This window comes from Pleurodeles waltl, chromosome 2_2 (assembly GCF_031143425.1).
Source record: "Pleurodeles waltl isolate 20211129_DDA chromosome 2_2, aPleWal1.hap1.20221129, whole genome shotgun sequence".
NCBI classification, from domain to species: Eukaryota; Metazoa; Chordata; class Amphibia; order Caudata; family Salamandridae; genus Pleurodeles; species Pleurodeles waltl.
This window is the reverse complement of record NC_090439.1, coordinates 852,472,587-852,491,206: the sequence shown is the minus strand read 5'-3', so window position 1 is coordinate 852,491,206 and position 18,620 is coordinate 852,472,587. Positions and strand designations below refer to the sequence as shown.

General features: G+C 41.7%; 1 protein-coding gene across 3 annotated transcripts in view; it reads right to left on the bottom strand.

Annotated features, from left to right (window-relative positions):
- DPY19L4 (dpy-19 like 4) overlaps window positions 1–18,620 on the bottom strand; it is a 516,401-nt gene that overhangs the window by 474,929 nt on the left and 22,852 nt on the right. For all 3 annotated transcript variants that reach the window (XM_069220490.1, XM_069220492.1, XM_069220491.1), the window contains exons 2-3: window positions 6,390–6,500; window positions 5,575–5,699 (exon numbers count right to left, since the gene is read on the bottom strand). In XM_069220490.1, coding sequence (XP_069076591.1) covers window positions 5,575–5,699; window positions 6,390–6,500 — 236 coding nt within the window. The remainder of the gene's footprint in view (window positions 1–5,574; window positions 5,700–6,389; window positions 6,501–18,620) is intronic.

Below are 18,620 nucleotides of genomic sequence, written 5' to 3'. Positions count from 1 at the left end.
CAGCCACATAGGTGGAGGCAGGGATTGGCCACTACACAGTGGTACACTGGTGCCATGCTGTATAGCACTAACCTGCTACTTGACTATATTGCTGTGCCTATGTGCCCAATATCAATGAACACACTGTTAGATCTCACCTCTATCTCTGGACACCGATGGCCAGGGTGTTGCCACACCCTCTGGTTTATACCATGGCTAAGTGTTCTAAGATGCATGTTTTATTGAGTTTTCCACAAGGATTTACTGAATGGGTGGTTGAGGGGGCTTCGGTGGGTGTGTTTGGGAGGTTGTTGTTGGGATGATTGTTGTTCTGTTGTAGGTTTATAATAAATGTTAACCCCTGTCCACAACTAACCGAGCAACAACACATATGTTAGGGATTTTCACACTTGATTATCATACCTGGTATCCTACTTTTGGGACATGACCGATATAGCCCAAGACATGTTTATCAACCTTTCATGCTAAACTTGTAACGTAAGGGGGTTGACTAACTCATGAAAGAGAAAACAGGTGCTGGCCTATTTAAATAGGCACAGGGCCAAGATTGCCTTTATCCAGAAGATGCATCATTTTCCAAGGGACTCACCAGTGTTCGCCAAGTCCTGGGGGCAACACAGATACTTCTCCAGCTACAGCTCTCCTACTCTAGAGGGGTATGCATGCTCATATACAAAATGCTCCCCTTTACACTCCTCACTAGTTTCAAAGACAAAGACGGTAGATACGTCATACTCCATGGATGTCTCCTGTCTCCTCAAGTATGATGTCCTCCTGGTGAATGTCTATGCGCCCAATACAGACTCCCTGGATTTTTTCCACACTATCTCCTCATTAAGGACAGGTTTGATGTTGCTGTCATGCTGACTGGGGGGCGGGGGTAACTTCAATATGATACAAGACCCATTGTTTAATTCTACAGGCATGCACCCCACTAACAAGCCCCGGGCTATTAGCGTGCTTTGGAACTTTGGGGATACCTTTTGCCTGGCAGCACTTACATCCGACTACCCCAGCGTTCTCTTTCCACTCTGCCCCACATGCAACGTGGTCTGGTATTGACTACTGGATGTTGTTGTCACAGATACTAAGAGCACTCTTATGATGCTGTTGCAGTATTACAGTAGGCTCCACTCCACCACTCTCTATGGGGTGGTGCGCGGATAGGGCGGCATACCTACAGGAGGTGGCAATGGCGTGGGTGGATGATGTGCAGGTCCAATTTCGCAGTGAGCCAATTTCGGCTTGAGAGATTGGGCAGGCCATAGATGCGTTGGATGGGAGCAGGGCCCCGGGGCCTGGATGGCCTCACAGGTGCTTTTTTACAAAGCATATAAGTCTTTACTAACCCCGCATCTTTTCGAGATGTATGCTGAGGCTCTTGACCGCCTATCGTATGAGAAGAGGTATTTACACTTCTGTTAAAGCCACATAAAGACCCTAAGCAGTGCACATCCTATAGGTCCCACTCCCTCTTAGACTTCGATAATAACATTCTAGCTAAAGTCATTTCAACACGGCTGGCACTGAGAATTGACAAGATTATTTCCCCAGTGCAAACAGGTTTTGTCCCCAACAAATCCACAGCCTTCAATCTTTGCACAGTCTTCGCATCTGTAAACCACATATCTCCCATTGTGCCAGCAGCCGTTGCTCTCCTGGATGCGGAGAAGACTTCTGACTCGTTGGAGTGGCCAATTCTCCGGGCAGTGCCAGAGAAAATAGGGCTCCGTAAGGGATTTATAACACTCATCCTGTTGCTCTATTCACGTCCGACTGCATGTTTAAGAGTAAATGGGGTGGTTACAGATGCATTCCATGTTGCCCGGGGAACCAGGCAGGGGTGCCTCTTGTCGTCCCTACTTTTTATTATAGCTATGGACGTTTTGGTCTGATTCCTGCAAGCCAATCATATGCAGGGGGGCTTTGGTTCAAACATAACCCACTACTACTTACCATGTAAGCAGACATCGTACTATCCATTCAGCACCCACAGTCGAACCTCTGGCCACCCATTCCCGAAATTGTGCGTTTTGGAGAGTTTTTGGAGCTGCATATTAACTGGACGAAGTCTGAGATATTTCCACTCACCCCCGCAACCACAATGGAATTGAGCAACTGTCCTGCTCAGGTGGTGTGAGGACACAGCCAGGTATTTAGGTATTGTTATACACAAGGACACGGAGCAGATATGTCTGAACTATGGGCCGGCCATGGAGAAGTTAACGACACAGGTTGAGAGGTGGATAAAGCTACCACTGTCTCCGGCCAGTCAGGTGGCTCTTATCAAAATTATTGTACTCCCTCGGTTTCTCTACCTTTTTCAAAACATTCCCATACCACTAACTAACGTCTTCTTTGCCTAGATCCGGGGCCTGCTAACCTGCTTGGTCTGGGCTGGGAGGCGGGCCCGTATTAGGTGGGCGACTCTGATCCTGCCGTATGACGGGGTTTGGCGTGCATGACTTCCAAATCTACTATCTTGCTGCACAGGTCCAATTTGCTGCGCACTTGTTCAATGTGGATGCCATGGTGGCCCACAATCTACCTGAGAGGGATCATTCTGATCCCATTCCTTTATCCTCTCTCCTTCCACAGGGCCTCAAGCTAAACCTTAATGACATACAACCACTTTCCTCTACATGCTGGGCTTGGCAGAAGTTCTACCGATCACTGGGTACCGGACCATTATGTTCTCCTGCACTTCAAATGCTCACCAACCCTTGGATTCCACCTACCCGGTAACAGGTGGTACAGCGCACCCTCCTAAAATTTTATATCACAAATGTTGGAGATTTTTTCCCCAATGGGCATGCCCTGACACACACTGGGGACTCTATTCGCCACAGCCACACCAATGAACCTATTTATCCTTTGGCGTTTACACAGCAAGTTCAGCGCCTTTATTCCCTCTTATTTTCTGGTCCCCGCTGACTTCATCCCATTGACGACTTTGATACCCACAGCTGATGAGGGGCGCCCTATTGCCAGATTATATCAAAGCTGCATGGCCCTGAGGCGGACCTACGATGGGCAAACACAGGCTCGCTGGGAGGTCGACTTGGGTTGCTCAATCCCTGATAAGGTCTGGGAATACTTTTGAACTCAACCAAAACTCATATCCCTGAACCACCGCCATAAACTGCTACACTTTAAGTTTCTACAGCGGGTGTATGTCACTCCGGCAATGCTGGCAAAGCTTGACTCCACCAGATCATCAATTTGTTCCAAATGTGGTGGGCCAGATGCGAACACTGCAAACATGACTTGGCGTTGCCCCACTGTCCAACAATATTGGGGGGATATATACATACACCTCTCACTAATGACAGACGTGGACTTAAACCCCGCTTCCCCGATGGCATTGCTGGGATGTGTGTCTGACATGCCGGTGGTGACACGTAGATATCCGGCAATTGCACCATTACTGGCCAAATGAGAAATGGCTCTCTGCTGGGAAAGCGGCAGACGACCTACAGTAAAAGCTTAGATAAACAGTTTGATTTACTGTTACATACATGATTTACGTGCCCTCCCCATCTTCATACAGGCAAAGGTGTGAATTGATGTACTTTTTAAAGTAATATTACTGATGAACATTGCTGTAATGCCCACATGTGCTTGTCCTGTAATAATGTTTAACGATATGGAAAATGCGAGTGATGAATATCATTGCTGGAGCTTGATTTTATATCATTTTTAGTATATTGGTACTAAAAAAAAACTTAAAACAAAGCTTTTTAACAAAAACGAAGAAAGATAGCAAAGTATGGGTGTCACAAGCACTGAAATGGAGCAGAAGATTCTTTTGTGCTCACCTTCCCTAAACCAAACTAGTTCAAGCAGGTCAGTCAGTGGCCCTAGAGAAGTGAGTCTGAGGCAAATGGCATGGCCAACAAAACAGTAAGCAACAATGAGCTAGTCTTCTTGCCCATCCCCTCAAATTGGTGACCTATGCTGCCATAAAAGCAAGGGTGTGATCTTCCCGTGTTGCTTTATGCCTTAATGATATGGCACATATGAATAAAAAGCATGTTTTAATGACAAATAACTAGCCTGCTGCTCTCAACTTTCCAAGATAACACCTCACTAATATAAAGCTGGACAAAGGACATGAAAGGAAAGGGAAAGGAAGTGGAGGAGTTGAAAAGAGCCCAGCTCGGGCGAAAGAATCCCTGAACCACCAGGAGTGACTCCTGGTGTCTTCTACAGAGACAGTATAGGTCGGTAAGCTCAGAGGGAAAGCTGGAAGAAAGATACAACAAACATTAGCAAAGCCAAAATGCCTCATCTTGGGGATCTACTGGCTTTGCCAATGATTTTTTGAGATGATGCACAGCATCCCTGATGCTGTGTGACATCCCTAAAAAAAAAAAAAAAAAAAAAAAAGGAGAAAGAAAGAAAGAAAAAGAGGCAATATGATCCTGATGACCTGTTGTTTTGTACGCATGGTTGTCTACAAAATGACGTGGGAGCTTCTATTTTCCTTTTATTTACCAACCACAGTTGGATCAGTAAAGTAAAAAAAAAAAAAAAAAAAACTAAGAAGAAAGTAGCAGGAAAGCTTATTTTCCCAAAGTTCATGGCGGAGAGAGCACAAAGGACGCAAGTAGAGGGAGTGCAAACTGGCCAGAAGCAACACCCAGGCTAGTCTGGTGGAAGCAACACAGACAGCAAGGGGATAAGAACATGACACAGGTATGAGAAAGCAACATGGATGCACGCAGGCGAGAAAGCAACAGGTTGGGCTCAACACGGAGGGGGCTGTGGGAGAAATATGTGAGACAGCAAAAGCAACATGGAGCACAGCAGAGTGGGAAAGAGAATACGAGAGACACCACTGGAAAACACATGTATTCTCTCATGGAGTGGTTAACCAAAAAGAAAAAGACTGCCTGAAAAGCAAGCAGTGGAAGGACACAAGTAATACATCATGCTCCAAGGGAAGGACAAACACAAGAGGAAGGAAAAGTCACACAAACTAGCAAATAAGAAGACACCAAATGAGAATGGCAATAAAGGCAACCAATGGTAAGCAATGGGCAGGGTCTAAGCCCACTGTCAGTTGACAATAGGTTGTTTGGCAAACAGACAGCTTGCGCTATCTGGTAGAAGAGACCTAAAAATGAGACACGCAAACAGCCAGTCACTAACAAACTAAAACTGGTGAGGTGAACAGGCCCTGGCCCTGTAACAAGTTTCAAGAGTGAGCCTTGAATATTTGACTGCGCTATCCCCTGAAAGTCAAAGTCCAAGGAGAAGTACATGGCAATGCAGTGAAAAAACAGGCTTCTGTGAATCCAGGGACAACAGCAATACTTATTACAAGGATTGCTTCGAGCCACTGAGTTTCACACACCATGCAGGTAGTTCTGATGGCAAGTTACAGTGAAAAAGGAAGCATTTGGGGGGCAAATTAATGGAAAAATACCTTCTATCAACTGACCATCTTACAAAAACACAACAGAAAGCTGTGCTGATTGCTTAATTGTTGATCAGTCCCAAAACAAGATTAACATAAAATAAAATACACCAAGTGAGTAGAAATATTGAATTATTATTAGGCTGTCTTACCTGCCTCGTGGATTGCAAGAATTTCTGTGGGTAGGATTGTACGAGGTAGAAGATATACAGAAAGCCACAGCTAACAGCAGCTACACAGCCACAGAAAAGCTTCATGAAACGTTGGCATGCTCCAGCTGGAAAACAGAAAACAAATTCAATATTCTTTTGGATTCCTGTGAAAGTGTTGATCATTGTAAAAAGACATTTTAACAAATCTAGAAAGCACAGTAAATCATTAAAAGTGACATGCAAAACCAAAGCCTTTTGCTTGTTTGACAGAGTGATGGAGAGAGTGATGGAAATCTCAGGAATGACACCAGCCCAAAAAGGATATTAAACAGAAGGCAAATAATGGTCAGGTGGAAGGCACAAAATGCAGATTAAGGATGTCATACGTAGAGCAAGGACAGTTATGTAATGGAGGCTTTGGAGCGCAAGGCTTGTCCAGAAAGCTATAGGGGGGATGGAGAGAATACAGTAGGAGTAGGCAACATGCAAATGAAGACAACTGGTTGTTCATTGGCAGAAGGTCAGCGAAAGGTTAGAGCAACAGAAGAAAGCATAAGCAACTGAAAGGGAAAACACCATAAATGTGGACACATGTCACATGTGTCAGAAGGGAGCCAAAGGTGAGATAGGCTTGCTGTGCATGCATGCTATGGAAGACTAAACAGAAAGAATGAAGAAGGAAGGAGGTATTGCACCACGAGGAAAGAGACACTAGGAGAAAAGACGGGAAAACCATCATGAGCTCAACAGGGACAGAAAAGAGGAAGCCAACAACCTGTCTGACAACTAATGTATTAGGAATTCTTCAAGCTTACAGTTTGAAAATATTCCAAAGGGTATTGGCACTCTGGATATTTCATTTATGATCATCTCCGCTATGTCACTCTCAGCCACCTCCTTTCGCTGCTGCTTCTCTGCCACTGTACCTATACATTGAAAAGGTTTATTTTAGTGCTTTTAAGAAAAGATGTTCAGTGTGAAAATCTGTATTGCGTAATCACAATTAATTTCTAGTCTCCAATTATATACTTTACTTTTAGAAAACATTGACTGTTAATTTTCAATGAGGTATAAAGTACTCTTGCTTCATCATCTCACTTTGAGTTTACCACACTGTAAGCCATAAACAGATACAACTGCTCAGCCTGCATACATCATCCAAGATTTCAATATTTGATTTTAAAACAGAATTTAAGTTGTTGATTCTTTCCTCTGTCATGTCACAGAAAAATCCTAATTCAAACAAAAGGTTTAAACTTAGTAGGCCCATAAACAAAGAAATTGGATAACTTGCATTTTATTTGCATTCATAATACCTGTAATGTAAGAAGCTTTTTGACTGAATGGCTTTTTACTGAGGCTACACAATGAAATAGAAGAAAAGAAAACGTGGTGAAGCGACGATTTTCTGGAAATGTCGCAAGCTCCATCTTTTTCTGTTTTATTTACCGATCGAATGGTCACTTGGATCGGGAAAATAAAATAGTTTAATGTTAGCTGAACACAAGAACTTCTTTTTTTTTTTTTTTTAAACACAATAGTAAGCATGGGTGGGCTCTAGGCACACTGTAGATTTTTGGTAAGATACCCTATGAGGCTTTTGCCGACAAAGCACTAACAGGCAAGACCAAAATATAAATATGTTAGTCTGATGATTTAATATAATGTATTTTTAGGTCACACATACCAGACAGCGTAAGCTATCTGATCGTAAAAGATCTACTGTATACTTATTGTTTACAGCCCACCAACTGCTTAGCATTGGTTGTCTTTACTGTCACTCTCATTTGTTTACTTCTTATTCAAAGGCTTGCCTGCCTCTTGTGTTTATCCCTCCCTAGGAGCAAAGCCTCTCTACGGTCCTTTGAATTGGCCGACTTGTATCCTTCCACTTTAGGGAGCTTCATATTTCTTTTTCTTTCAGCACTCCATAAGGGTGCAAGCATTGCATGTGTTTTCTAGCTCTCTCCTTAATGGTCTGCTTACCTCTTCAGATAACCCCAAGCCCCCTGTGCTGTGTTGGGATATTGCTGCCGGAGTCTAGCTGAAGAGCAAAGTTTAAGGGTTGTTTTAGATTTATTTCCTGCCTTTCACATATTGTATGAAAGCACAAACTTTGACAAACAAGGACTTTTATTTTACTGAGGGAATGAACTTCTGCTGTACGGACTCAACTAGGGTCTGAGGCATAAAGTGTAAAAGACACTTGTCCTATTCTCTAATACTGAGGGGGTCATTTTGACTTAGGTGGCCGGAAAAGCCGGTCTGCCGAAATCCCGCGGTCAGGTTGCAACAAGTGCGGTCGCCTTCCCACGGGCCCCATTACGAGTTTCCGGCTGGGTCAGTGGGCGGAAACAGAGCTTCTGCCCACTGGCCCAGCGGGAAACCACCAACAACATTGAAGCCGGCTCAATGTTACGGCGCGTAGGGTGCACCCGTCGCGCAATTCACTGTCTGCAATGAATTGCGCCATGGGGCTGGCCTTGGGGGCCCCTGCACCCCGTCTCTGCCAGCCTTTACATTGCGTGGCAACCGCCTTGTAAAAGCTGGCAGAAAAGGGACTCGTAATCTCCTAGGCGGCGCTGCATGCATCGCTGGCCTGGCGGATTTGGACCGCCAGCACCACCAGCCCCTCCAGTGGAGGGAAACTGTCGGTGCCAGTGGTCCGATCGTGGCACAACCACCACAGTCTTAATGTGGCAGACTGACCGCCACCGCGACCTTGGCAGTTTATAGACCGCCAGGGTCGTACTGAGGCCCTCAGTCTGTAACCTGATGCTGATTCCAATGTGAGAATTCCAATGTGAATGACTATGCAAAAGCTACCCTTTTGTTTCACTCCCTCACTCCTTTTTTGGGAGGTGGGGGGTGAAGGGCTTACGATTTTGTAGTCTACTAAATATATTTTCCAGTGAAATGGCTTCTGCTAACAGAAATGACAAGTTCCCTCAAAACATCAAAGGATAATACGATTTTTGTTTAAGAAATGAATGTTTTTAAGTTCTGCATTGAACTTAACATAGGCACAGTGTTCCAAAGGAAGAACAGGGCAATGCTTTGCAAAATAATCAAATGAACAGCATACAGCATGTGGAACAAAGAGTGGTGAACTTTGCATCAACTGGGACATGTGGATATAGTGAGGTTTCCAAGCCTATAAGAGGAATAGAAAGCTGTTTACATATCTACTACTGAGAGAAATGCTAGGATACTGTGGATTTTTTTATTCTAGAAAAGATTTTTAGACCTTTTTTTCTGTTAGATGTGAAATGTAGTTTGATTTAACTTTTGAGGCAGGAATATACCCAGTGGCACACTACTCTGTTTCTTTTAAATAAAATCTTGACACAAGGATAGGTTACTATTTACACATCAGTTTTGTGTATTTAAAGCCTTTCCGCCATGTTCAAGGAAGTTCACCCCACAAGCATAAAATGAAATAATCTGCCGAAAACAGTCACATTTTTCTAAAGGCTTGAGTCTGTGGGCTGAGCGAGCCCTAAATATAGACAGGCCAATCCCTGCATCATGCATATTCTGTTTTACCATACTGCGCAACAAATGTGTCTTAAAAAGTATGCATGAAGCTATACGGATAAGTAACAAAAGTGAACAGGCTCTCGGTATTCCCAGTTACCTCTGAAGACATCCCTCCAGAGTAAAATAACATGCTGAGAGATCTAAGCATTAACATCCAAAGCTCTCTCCTGGATAAACAGAGTTTTAGTGAATGATTTCTCAGAGAACTGTATTTTCTGGCCCAGAAGAGAAAAGACTGAGAACTTCTTTCATTTATGTGTATGTGTTTAACCATCATGTCAATTAAAGTATCCTTATTAGCTGAAACGCCATTCAAAAGGAAGGGCTACACAAGTAGCACAGGTAAATTCACTATTAAGTCCATTGTGGCAAAAAGCGCACAGATAGTTGACAATCTCCACCACCTTGTCTGCAACTTTATCCAAATGTTTTTGCCAGGCACTAAATATACCATGCTCTCCTTGAGGATGGGCAGAATTTGTTTTCTATGGGCCAAAGAGCAGCTCTGTATCTTGAGTTTAATGACTGCTGAGTTTGCAGGGACAAAAGTTGCTATTTGCCTCAGAATCAGCAAATGAGGAGTACCATCTTGATTTAACAGGGCTCGAACTTCTGAAACGGTGAGCGGGTAGCTCTGCGGTAGAGCAAAGGAGCTAGCATGCCACAGTTGCTTTGGAGGGATTTCTTTCCCAGAGACTATTTACCCATCTCATGACTGAAACCAAGTAAAATTCCCAGCCAAAGGATCTCTCATTTGATTCCAAAATATAGTCCCTTCCACTAAAGTTGGCATTGCAACACCACAGCTTGGTGAGCTAATGCCGCCTGTACATTTTCATCAATGCTGGAGGGCATGGAGAAGAAGTAACCATCCTAACTGCTTCAGTAAAGATCACATAACTACATTAGAAGATAGTGTAACTAAATAAAGATCAAGATGTGTCAAACAGATAAAAGATGAAAGGCATTAAGGACATGCCAAAAAAACATGGAAAGCATAAATACAACATTAAATATGCAAGACTTAGTCAACAGTTATGGCCTCCATCCTTTCAGCTCTGCTGTGCCCAAAGCACTCTCTTCCTTCAATATTACTGGCATCAGAATGGCTCTCATGGTGCTTTGTGCAAGGCCACTTATGTTTTTTTCTATACCTGTCTCTGTAGACAGGAGCCATCGGAAAATGTTACTAATTGTACTAAAGGTTTAAAACGTGGCCTCCCCATGACTGCTCCGAGCGGGACCTAATGGAGATGCTACTCTTCCATCTTCTCCCCAGCACCTGAGTGTTATCACTTTTTGTTTGTAATGCCTTGCTATTTTACTTCTGTTTAATTGATTTATTTTTCTACATCCTTGTTGTCAACAAATGGCGCACAATTGGTGCTCTCTGACAGGCTGGTTGAATCTTAACATCATCGGTCCACTGATAAATGGTGCAGGCAAGTCATACAGTTGAGCCAATCCCTCTGGAGTACCCCATGCAGTTTTATTAGAGGAACCAGCCATCATTATGCCTGGAATGATGCAATATCCTTCTGGTGGCAGACCTCTTGAAGACATTAAACAGAGACAAGATGAGGGTTTATTTCAGGATCAATCCCTTCTAGGGTCAGCCATGAGGAAACTACAGGTAACAAAGAGGTAAAAGAGGTGGCTGCATTTAAGGAAAACCTGGAGAAGGTACTAAGAAGACTTGAGATTGTAGTGACCAGGATGGGTGCAAGGTCTAATAGATTAGGGAAATAGGGATACATAGGTATCGGGCCTACAAAAACGAAGTTAGGAACTTGCAGAAATACATGAATGTGCAGTCTACTCTAATCTCCAATTAGAAATTAAGCTAGAATGTTTGAAGAACCAAGACTGTGCTGCCAATCTTCAGATACTGGTGTTCATGTCCTTTCGGAGGCGGAACTTTAATGACACCCTGCCAATTTCTGACCCCCTTAGCCGTGCCCTGTCGCTGCTGGAACCAATCCTTATCGAGAGAAAGAAATTATTAGTAAGGATCAGGTCTACCATTTCTAACAGCATTCTGATATGTTTAGATAGTTTGCTCTCCGTCTTGAGAGAGAGAGATAAAAAAAAAAAAGAAAATCGGTAGCCAGTCATCCATACTCTTTTTTTGATACAGTGTATAGGGACTCCACATCCAATGTGACCAGCCACATGGGTTCGGCCCATATAAGGTCCTCAAATTTGTTAACAATGTCTGTGGTGTTGCATTCAAACGAAGGGAGACTTAACACCAGTGGTCTGAGGAAAGAGTCCAGAAATTGAGACAGGCATTCCATTAGGGAGCCTATCCCAGAAATTATCATCCAGAAGGAAATGGTTCTTTCTTGTGAACTTTGGGCAACAAATATAGACAGGGAAATCTAGAACAGTCAACTTTTAGCAAGTAGAACTCTGAGTTTGAAAGTAAGTCTACCTCTCGCCAGTGGGCCAGCTTGTCATTGATAAGTAGCTTGGCATCAATATACGGATTATGCAATTTTTTTTCATAACAGACTGCATTGCCTAGTTGTCTATGGACCTCATGTTCATAATCTGTTCAGTTAATCAGAACAAGGTTTCCCCACTTTGTCAGCCTCACCGATGATCAGTGAAGTATCCTCGCTCAGACTAGATAGTGCAGCTCTTTCATGTTTGGTAAGGTTGTCTTTGGTGTGTGTGTGTGTGTGTCATGTTTTTATGAGTTTGTCTTCAAGTATAAACAGTTCCTCAGTCACATGTTTCCAGAAAACATTAATGCTGTTCAATGCTAGTGTGTTACCTGTGGAAAGATTTTACCTCATTGGTTCACCCGTCTTATGTGTGAAATCAGGATCATGGGCCAGATGATCAATAGTGAGCTTTTCAATATCTTTCAATAGCATTGTAGAGAAGTCCTTAAGTCGGGAAACAGATAAAATTGACAGTGCAGGTCTCACATCAGTTGGTGGTTTGCTATAGTTATGTAGATGAAAATTACACTTTAACTTGACTTTATGTACAAATTTGAAAAAGTCAGTGTCAAATCAGAGGAAACACCATAGGACATTAGACAAAATCCAAGTCCTTCATTCAGAATAAAAAGTTCATATTTGTTCAATACGTGATCAGACAAATTGATGACTATATTGTCAACAGTAAGGGTGCCCAGAGTTAAGTCCTGGCTGGGTATCAGGTTAGATGCCATTATTTCTTCATTTTCTTTCTCTGGTTCTGTGTTTGAACCCAATCTATTTTTTCTCCTCCCCCTTCTCCTTGTTTACCAGCTAGTCTCTGTTGTTTGTTCCCTATATGGTATCTTAGGACCGCCTCCAAAAAAGTAGAGGAGCAGCTCGACTGGACAATGTGGCTGGTCATATCACTTGGGCCTGCCTCCTCAATAGAGGACATATCTTAACTACTAGCTACATTTGAGAGGCTCCCCGTCCCTGGTAATTGTTGAATGCTAGGTTTGGGAACTGTGACAGCATCAAACCTAGGGACAAACGTAAAGATCCTCCCATTGTTTTAGTCCCAGTTGTCCCTAGCGATTTTGCTCAATTTCCTGTCTCTAACCATTTATTTATGCTGTTTTTTCAAGATAGCATAGTTTTTATCTGTAGCTTCTTTCAGATTAAGGTCCTTTATTTCTTCTTCTAAGGATTTAATATCCTCTCTAGGTTTCAGAGTTTGTACATTTGTTGTAAATGTATGTTGTCAAGCACCGCCTTTTATATGTATAAATGGCGAATCTAGAAATGTCATTTGCATGAAAAGCTATAATCTGCAGCAAGACATAATTGCTGCCCTAAGGAAGCCTGTGATAGGGTGATAGGATGAAACGTGTTGGCTGTGCTTTTACGTGCCCTGAAGGAGCCCAAGAATAAAAGGATAAAAAAAGACTAAGGAATAGCCTGTATTTTCTGACCGACTCTCCCTTTGCACAATCTTTTTCATGTTGCCTCTCCAATGTAAATAAACACACTCACATCTTTCTTTAGTGTGTCAAAGGGTGGGCCACAGAAACTTTAAAAATGAACTGTTTACTGCTGTTGTAGATTATTACATTAATAATTATTGACAAGATTTCCCCACTAAGATTTTGGAATCTTAAATTTGTTTACTTTTAAGACACCAAGCATGTATTTCATGAAACAGGCACTGCATGACCTAGCGATTTGCAAAACATCTCTGAATTTCTTCTATGACATGTTTTATCCTGAATCCAGCAGTATCAAATTCGAAATCAGTTGCAGCTATAATTGTCCTTTTTGGTTGTGCCTACTAGAAAGCCCAATGCATTTTCGGTTGTGAGACATATTGTGGGCTTACCAAGAAAATACAAAGGCTTGGAGCCCACCCGTTGCACACCACTGGCCAGCTTTCCTGTCACTGATATTTCTATGCTTCTTATTCGTGTCCTAACTTGTAATTCTTGTGGTTGTCACCCCCCCCATGGAGGACAGCCTCTTTACCATCCCTCTTTATTGGATGGCTTCTATGCTTCCAGTGCTTGCTTTTCAAGCATTACATTTTTCTTTTGAGTTAAGTACTCCATGGCAATGCATGTGTTTTTCAGCTATCTCCTCATGTACTGCTCTCCCCCTGCAATCCCTGTGGCTGTCCGCGATCTATATGCTTCACCCGACTTCTTCCATGTTGTGCTCACCCTCATATACTTTCCCCATTATTTTCTAATCTGTGTGCTTCTCCCTCACCTGCAAAACACTGCTCTCGCCCTTTGCGTCTCTTCCCAGCATTAACCCTCCTCTTTGCTCCCTTACCTGTACCCTTCTCTCTCACCTATTGCTTCTCCTTCCCACCCTTAGTGTTGTCCCCATTCCCTTCGTGTTGCAATGAAAGAACAGTTGTGTCATAGCACCATTATTTTTTTTATTTTTCTATTTTTTAGCCATTGGCGATGCTGTACAGCAAGGCAAAAAAATCATTGGCAAGGCCAATAGGTCCCAAAGGCGACATCTATTCTTATTGTTTGTGCTTGTTTTATTTGTTGGAAATGTCTTGTATTAAACTAATCATTGTTGCATTCAAGCATGGCTGTAATTCTCCTGCTGTTTTTATGGTGAAAAACCTCCAACAACGGCTAGCCTTGACATTAGCGAAATAAAGTGAAAACTCTTGTTATCATTCACAAGGGCATCAGCCCCGTCTTCCAAAATAAACTGACCGTGAGCTTGTGCTAAAAAAAAACATCTGTAGGCTAACTGCTTTCTGAGAACACTAATAAAGCAGGAAACAAAACCCAAATGTATTATTTCATTTAGGTTATATGGAAAATGCAACCCTCGCTTTTAAAAGCGGTAGTAAATTATACAGGAAGAATGGAATCAGACACTAGTAGTGAAAAAGAAAATTACACTACAGAGGATGGGACTCAGAGTCGTTTACAGTTGTTACATATGTTCAGGACACCACCTTATATTTAAAATGAAGGGGGTAATTCATAGAATTTTGTCACTTGCACGCACTGCTTTAAGTACACCTGCAGAGTCAGCATACGCAAATCATGAAGGCGGCTGCTAGTCCCCAGGCCTGACGGTCAGAGAATTACACAAATACAAAGTGTGGCAAATTTAAAAAATAACAACAAATTCTATAAACACTATTAATCATTTAATGGAGCAATAGTGAATATAATGCAACGCCAACACAGTAATGAAGATGGATTAAATCAGGCAACAAAGATCAATAAATTTATCAAACTACAGCTTTGAGGGAGCAAGGTGCCTAGCACATTGAAAAATATGAATATTAATTTTGATTAACTTAGAACCCTATTGATGTCAACCTAAGATAAACAGGCTCTAAGTTTAATTAAGCAATTACCGGATCACTCTTTAGACAATGCCCTCAGTACAGGTCCTTCGAGCTGGGGATTCAGGTACAGACAACATCCTGCTCGCCTGTCCTCTTCTACTCAAAGCTTTCTGCCCCATTGCCTACACCCCGGGTCAACCTGCGTAGCTTCCCACTTACCCATATTCACAAACTCCACACATCACTACAAAACCCTTGTGTTGTAATTGTTCCTTCTATCATCATGATGAATTCTCCCTCAAACAAGTGATCTAGTGAGCCTACGCGCCCCCCAGGGACATGGAATTATTGCTGCATCGCATATGTATGCATTTCTGTAAAGTTACCTCTTTCCTATACTTATATGATCCCTCTGTGGACATAGCTTAACCATTTGTTTTGTAATCATGTTGATGTTAAAAAAAAATTGTCGGGCATTCTATAAAACACTCTGTTGTCCATCCAGGCTACTTTTATGGTACATAAAAACTGAGCTGGCAACAAAAGTGCAGAGTACATAATGTTTGTTTATGATGCACACATTTATCCATAAGTGTTTCTTGGCTATGAATAACAAATGTTTATTGGTATCAAAGTCAATGGTATTCATTTTAATGACCAAAGAAGGATAAAAGGCAGAAAGAACTTGCTAGGATTTGAACCTGTGACCATGAGGTCAAACAAAAGATCCTTGCAGTAGGTCCAAAAGTCCTCTGTGCCATCAGAGAGGTATCCAATGGCAGGTAATCAGTAAGCTTTGCTTGGGCTGCCAAATAATGTGAGCTAGACCTTGTGAGATAGTCTATGGATTTCTAAAGTGGAAAATCATTTCCAAACTCTTTATAATCAAGTCTGGCTTCTTTAGAAGGTGTATGATTGGATTAGTGTTTAAAAGACATGAGAAAGATTCCTTGTGCTAAAGATGTGATTTGCCTCATACAAGACAAGGGATTCTATAGAGTCTTGGCGACTGAGGAACAAGGGACATTTTAACTTCTCCCATTGCAATGGACACTAAAGACAATGTTCACAAGGCAATTAAAGGTTTGTGGTAAATAGGTGTTGCATCGGTTGGATATGAAGGATTATTTTGTGCAGACAGGAGATTAATGTTCTTCTACACAAGGGTTTGAACACTCAACCACACACTACTTTCAGTGCAGCCTTGGTTTCATTGTTAGCTTCACTGATAGTGTTAGAGTAAAAATATACTATCGCAAGTAATGAATTGTGTGCCAAGCGTTTTGGGAATTCCCTGGTTAGGTATGAAGAACTTGAGCACACCTAAACAAAGAGTTGTGGTGGATTCGAATGGGGAGAGCATATCAAGTATGCTCCTTCTTCTCAAACAGACATGGCAAATAGGGTTTGTTGTAGAGCGGTATGTGTTAAAAATCTTGATGAGTACTCTGGGTGGCTTTGTTTGATTTGGATATTGTTTGAGGAAAGACTTGGAACTGGATTGTAAAGAAATACAACAGATACAGAGCAATAAAATATTTGCACATGACGGGCTCAGTCACAAAGTCAAGGATATTTCCTGGGATATCTGTATCTGTGAGGTTGAGAGTAATCAACAGGTCGAACAAAAAAAGACACTACACATTTTGAGGCAAATTTAAAACAATGATTGTCAAAAGAGATTTTAATAAAATCTAAATTTTGATTTACCATAGTAGTAAATGCACTGAATTTGCTAATTGTGAGAATGTTACAATTGTATAATGCTTCATGACATTATTTTAGATAGTGATAGCTAGCAGGTTCAGCATCCCTGCTGTCTATGCAGTGGAAACATGACTAGGAGTGTAAATGTATCAAATTAAGAAGAGAAAATACCTACCCAATTAGTAATAGTGCTTATCCTCTTCAAAATACACAAATGCACAGTGTATCTCAATGGTGAGATCACTTGAATCATATGCGATGTTTGTTTTCGAGTGGGTAGTCCAGGGGTGATAGCCATGTACTTATGCTCTCACTTCCATCTGGAAAAACTAGATTTTTCCAACATTTGCTTTTGCTACCTTAAGATATCTTGCTAGTACAATATAAAATAGGTTGAGCATTAGTGAAATAATTCTGAGGTTCAAGGTCTCATTTCAAAGAGTTTTCTTAAAGTTTGGAAAGACATGATGAAAGAACACCTGAGCTTTTTTCATTGTTCTGAAGGGCTGTTAGCATTCAGTAAATACACGTTTTTTTTTTTTTTTTAATTAAAGTACCAACAAGAGACATTCAGTATGTGGTGTGCACTATAAAACTGGCTACTTTTAATATAATTACGAAAATGAAATTTGTACCTAGCATCAAGGTCACTGGCCTCACTTATATGTTACCAACTGTGAGCGTACAAATTCACATGTCCACTGTTTCAAATGTCTAATTTTTCCAGCAAGGGTACTTTGATCGACATTTAAAGACAGACTCATAGCAACATGTTCTAATAACAACAGCAAAAATCCACATAAATCTTTAAGAAAGATTTTCTCCTGCACATGCGCAGTTCCTCCACTCTACCTACTCAGCATTCACTGAATTGTACTAGTACCATTGCCACAACAAGGCAGGAGACATTGCTGTCGTCCTCTGGGTCTTGCAAAACATTTAAACAAGTAATATTTAATTCCATGGAACTCCTCCCATCCTACTTTTTGCAGATGAGTCCACCACTTCCTACCTCATCTAAAGGCCTCCTGGACAGCCCAAGGAATTAATTGACAAATTGTCAAACCTCCTCACCATCTCATCCATTCCATACACCCACACCACCATCTTCTGCAACATGAACCTCTACGATAATTCAATCATGAAAATAATCCAAACACCCTCCTCGATCTCATCAACACTCAACTTGATACAGCATGTACCCCAACTAACAAACTCCAAATGCCGCGTTGTAAACCTCATATTCTCAAAATCACCAGTCATCTCACATTCCAATCACCCTACTCAGAGTCTAACCAACACCCCACAACAGCTGGCCAAGTCACAGTGTTTTGTTTTTTTTAAACTGTAAGCCATACTGCAAAGCAGCTAGCGCCACAGTGTAACATGTTTAAAAATTAATGTGTCACTGTGTAATGAAAGAGGTGCTCATGTAAATCACTCCAATACCTTCGGAATCAAGTCTGAGCTGCTTAAACGCAGTAAAAAAATATAAGTAAATAAAAATCAAAGTGCCTGTATGGAAATTACAGCAACCTGATGAGGGAGGAGGGTGGGGAACATGGTGGGTTAAAAGCAGGGCGTGGGAGGCTCTATGCCCAGAAAACAAAATTAGTATACAATGCAGTATTTTTATTCCGTAATTAACATGTCCATTTGATTATGAACAATAATCCTGTATTAATTAGTTTCTGAGTCTGATGAACATATGTGTTAAAAATAACCATTAGTATCTAATCCCTTTCCAATAAATGTTATGTGGTTGCTAGGGGTTTCTGCAAGTTTTCTGGCCCGATAACCAAAGCCATTTGCCCATGTAAATTCAGCATAGGTGCACAGAAGGCATAATTTAGCTGTGGAGGTCACAAAACATAGATTTACAATCCTAAATGTATTTATTTATTTACACATAAAATTATACGAGTAGTACAAGACCTGTCAGCTCTTGCTGTGGTTTCCCATCTTTTTGGTTTCTTACCTCCTGTTATGATCCTGTGTTGAACTTCGTTTTTGCTGCCTTGAGGACTCTGAGCACTTTACCACTG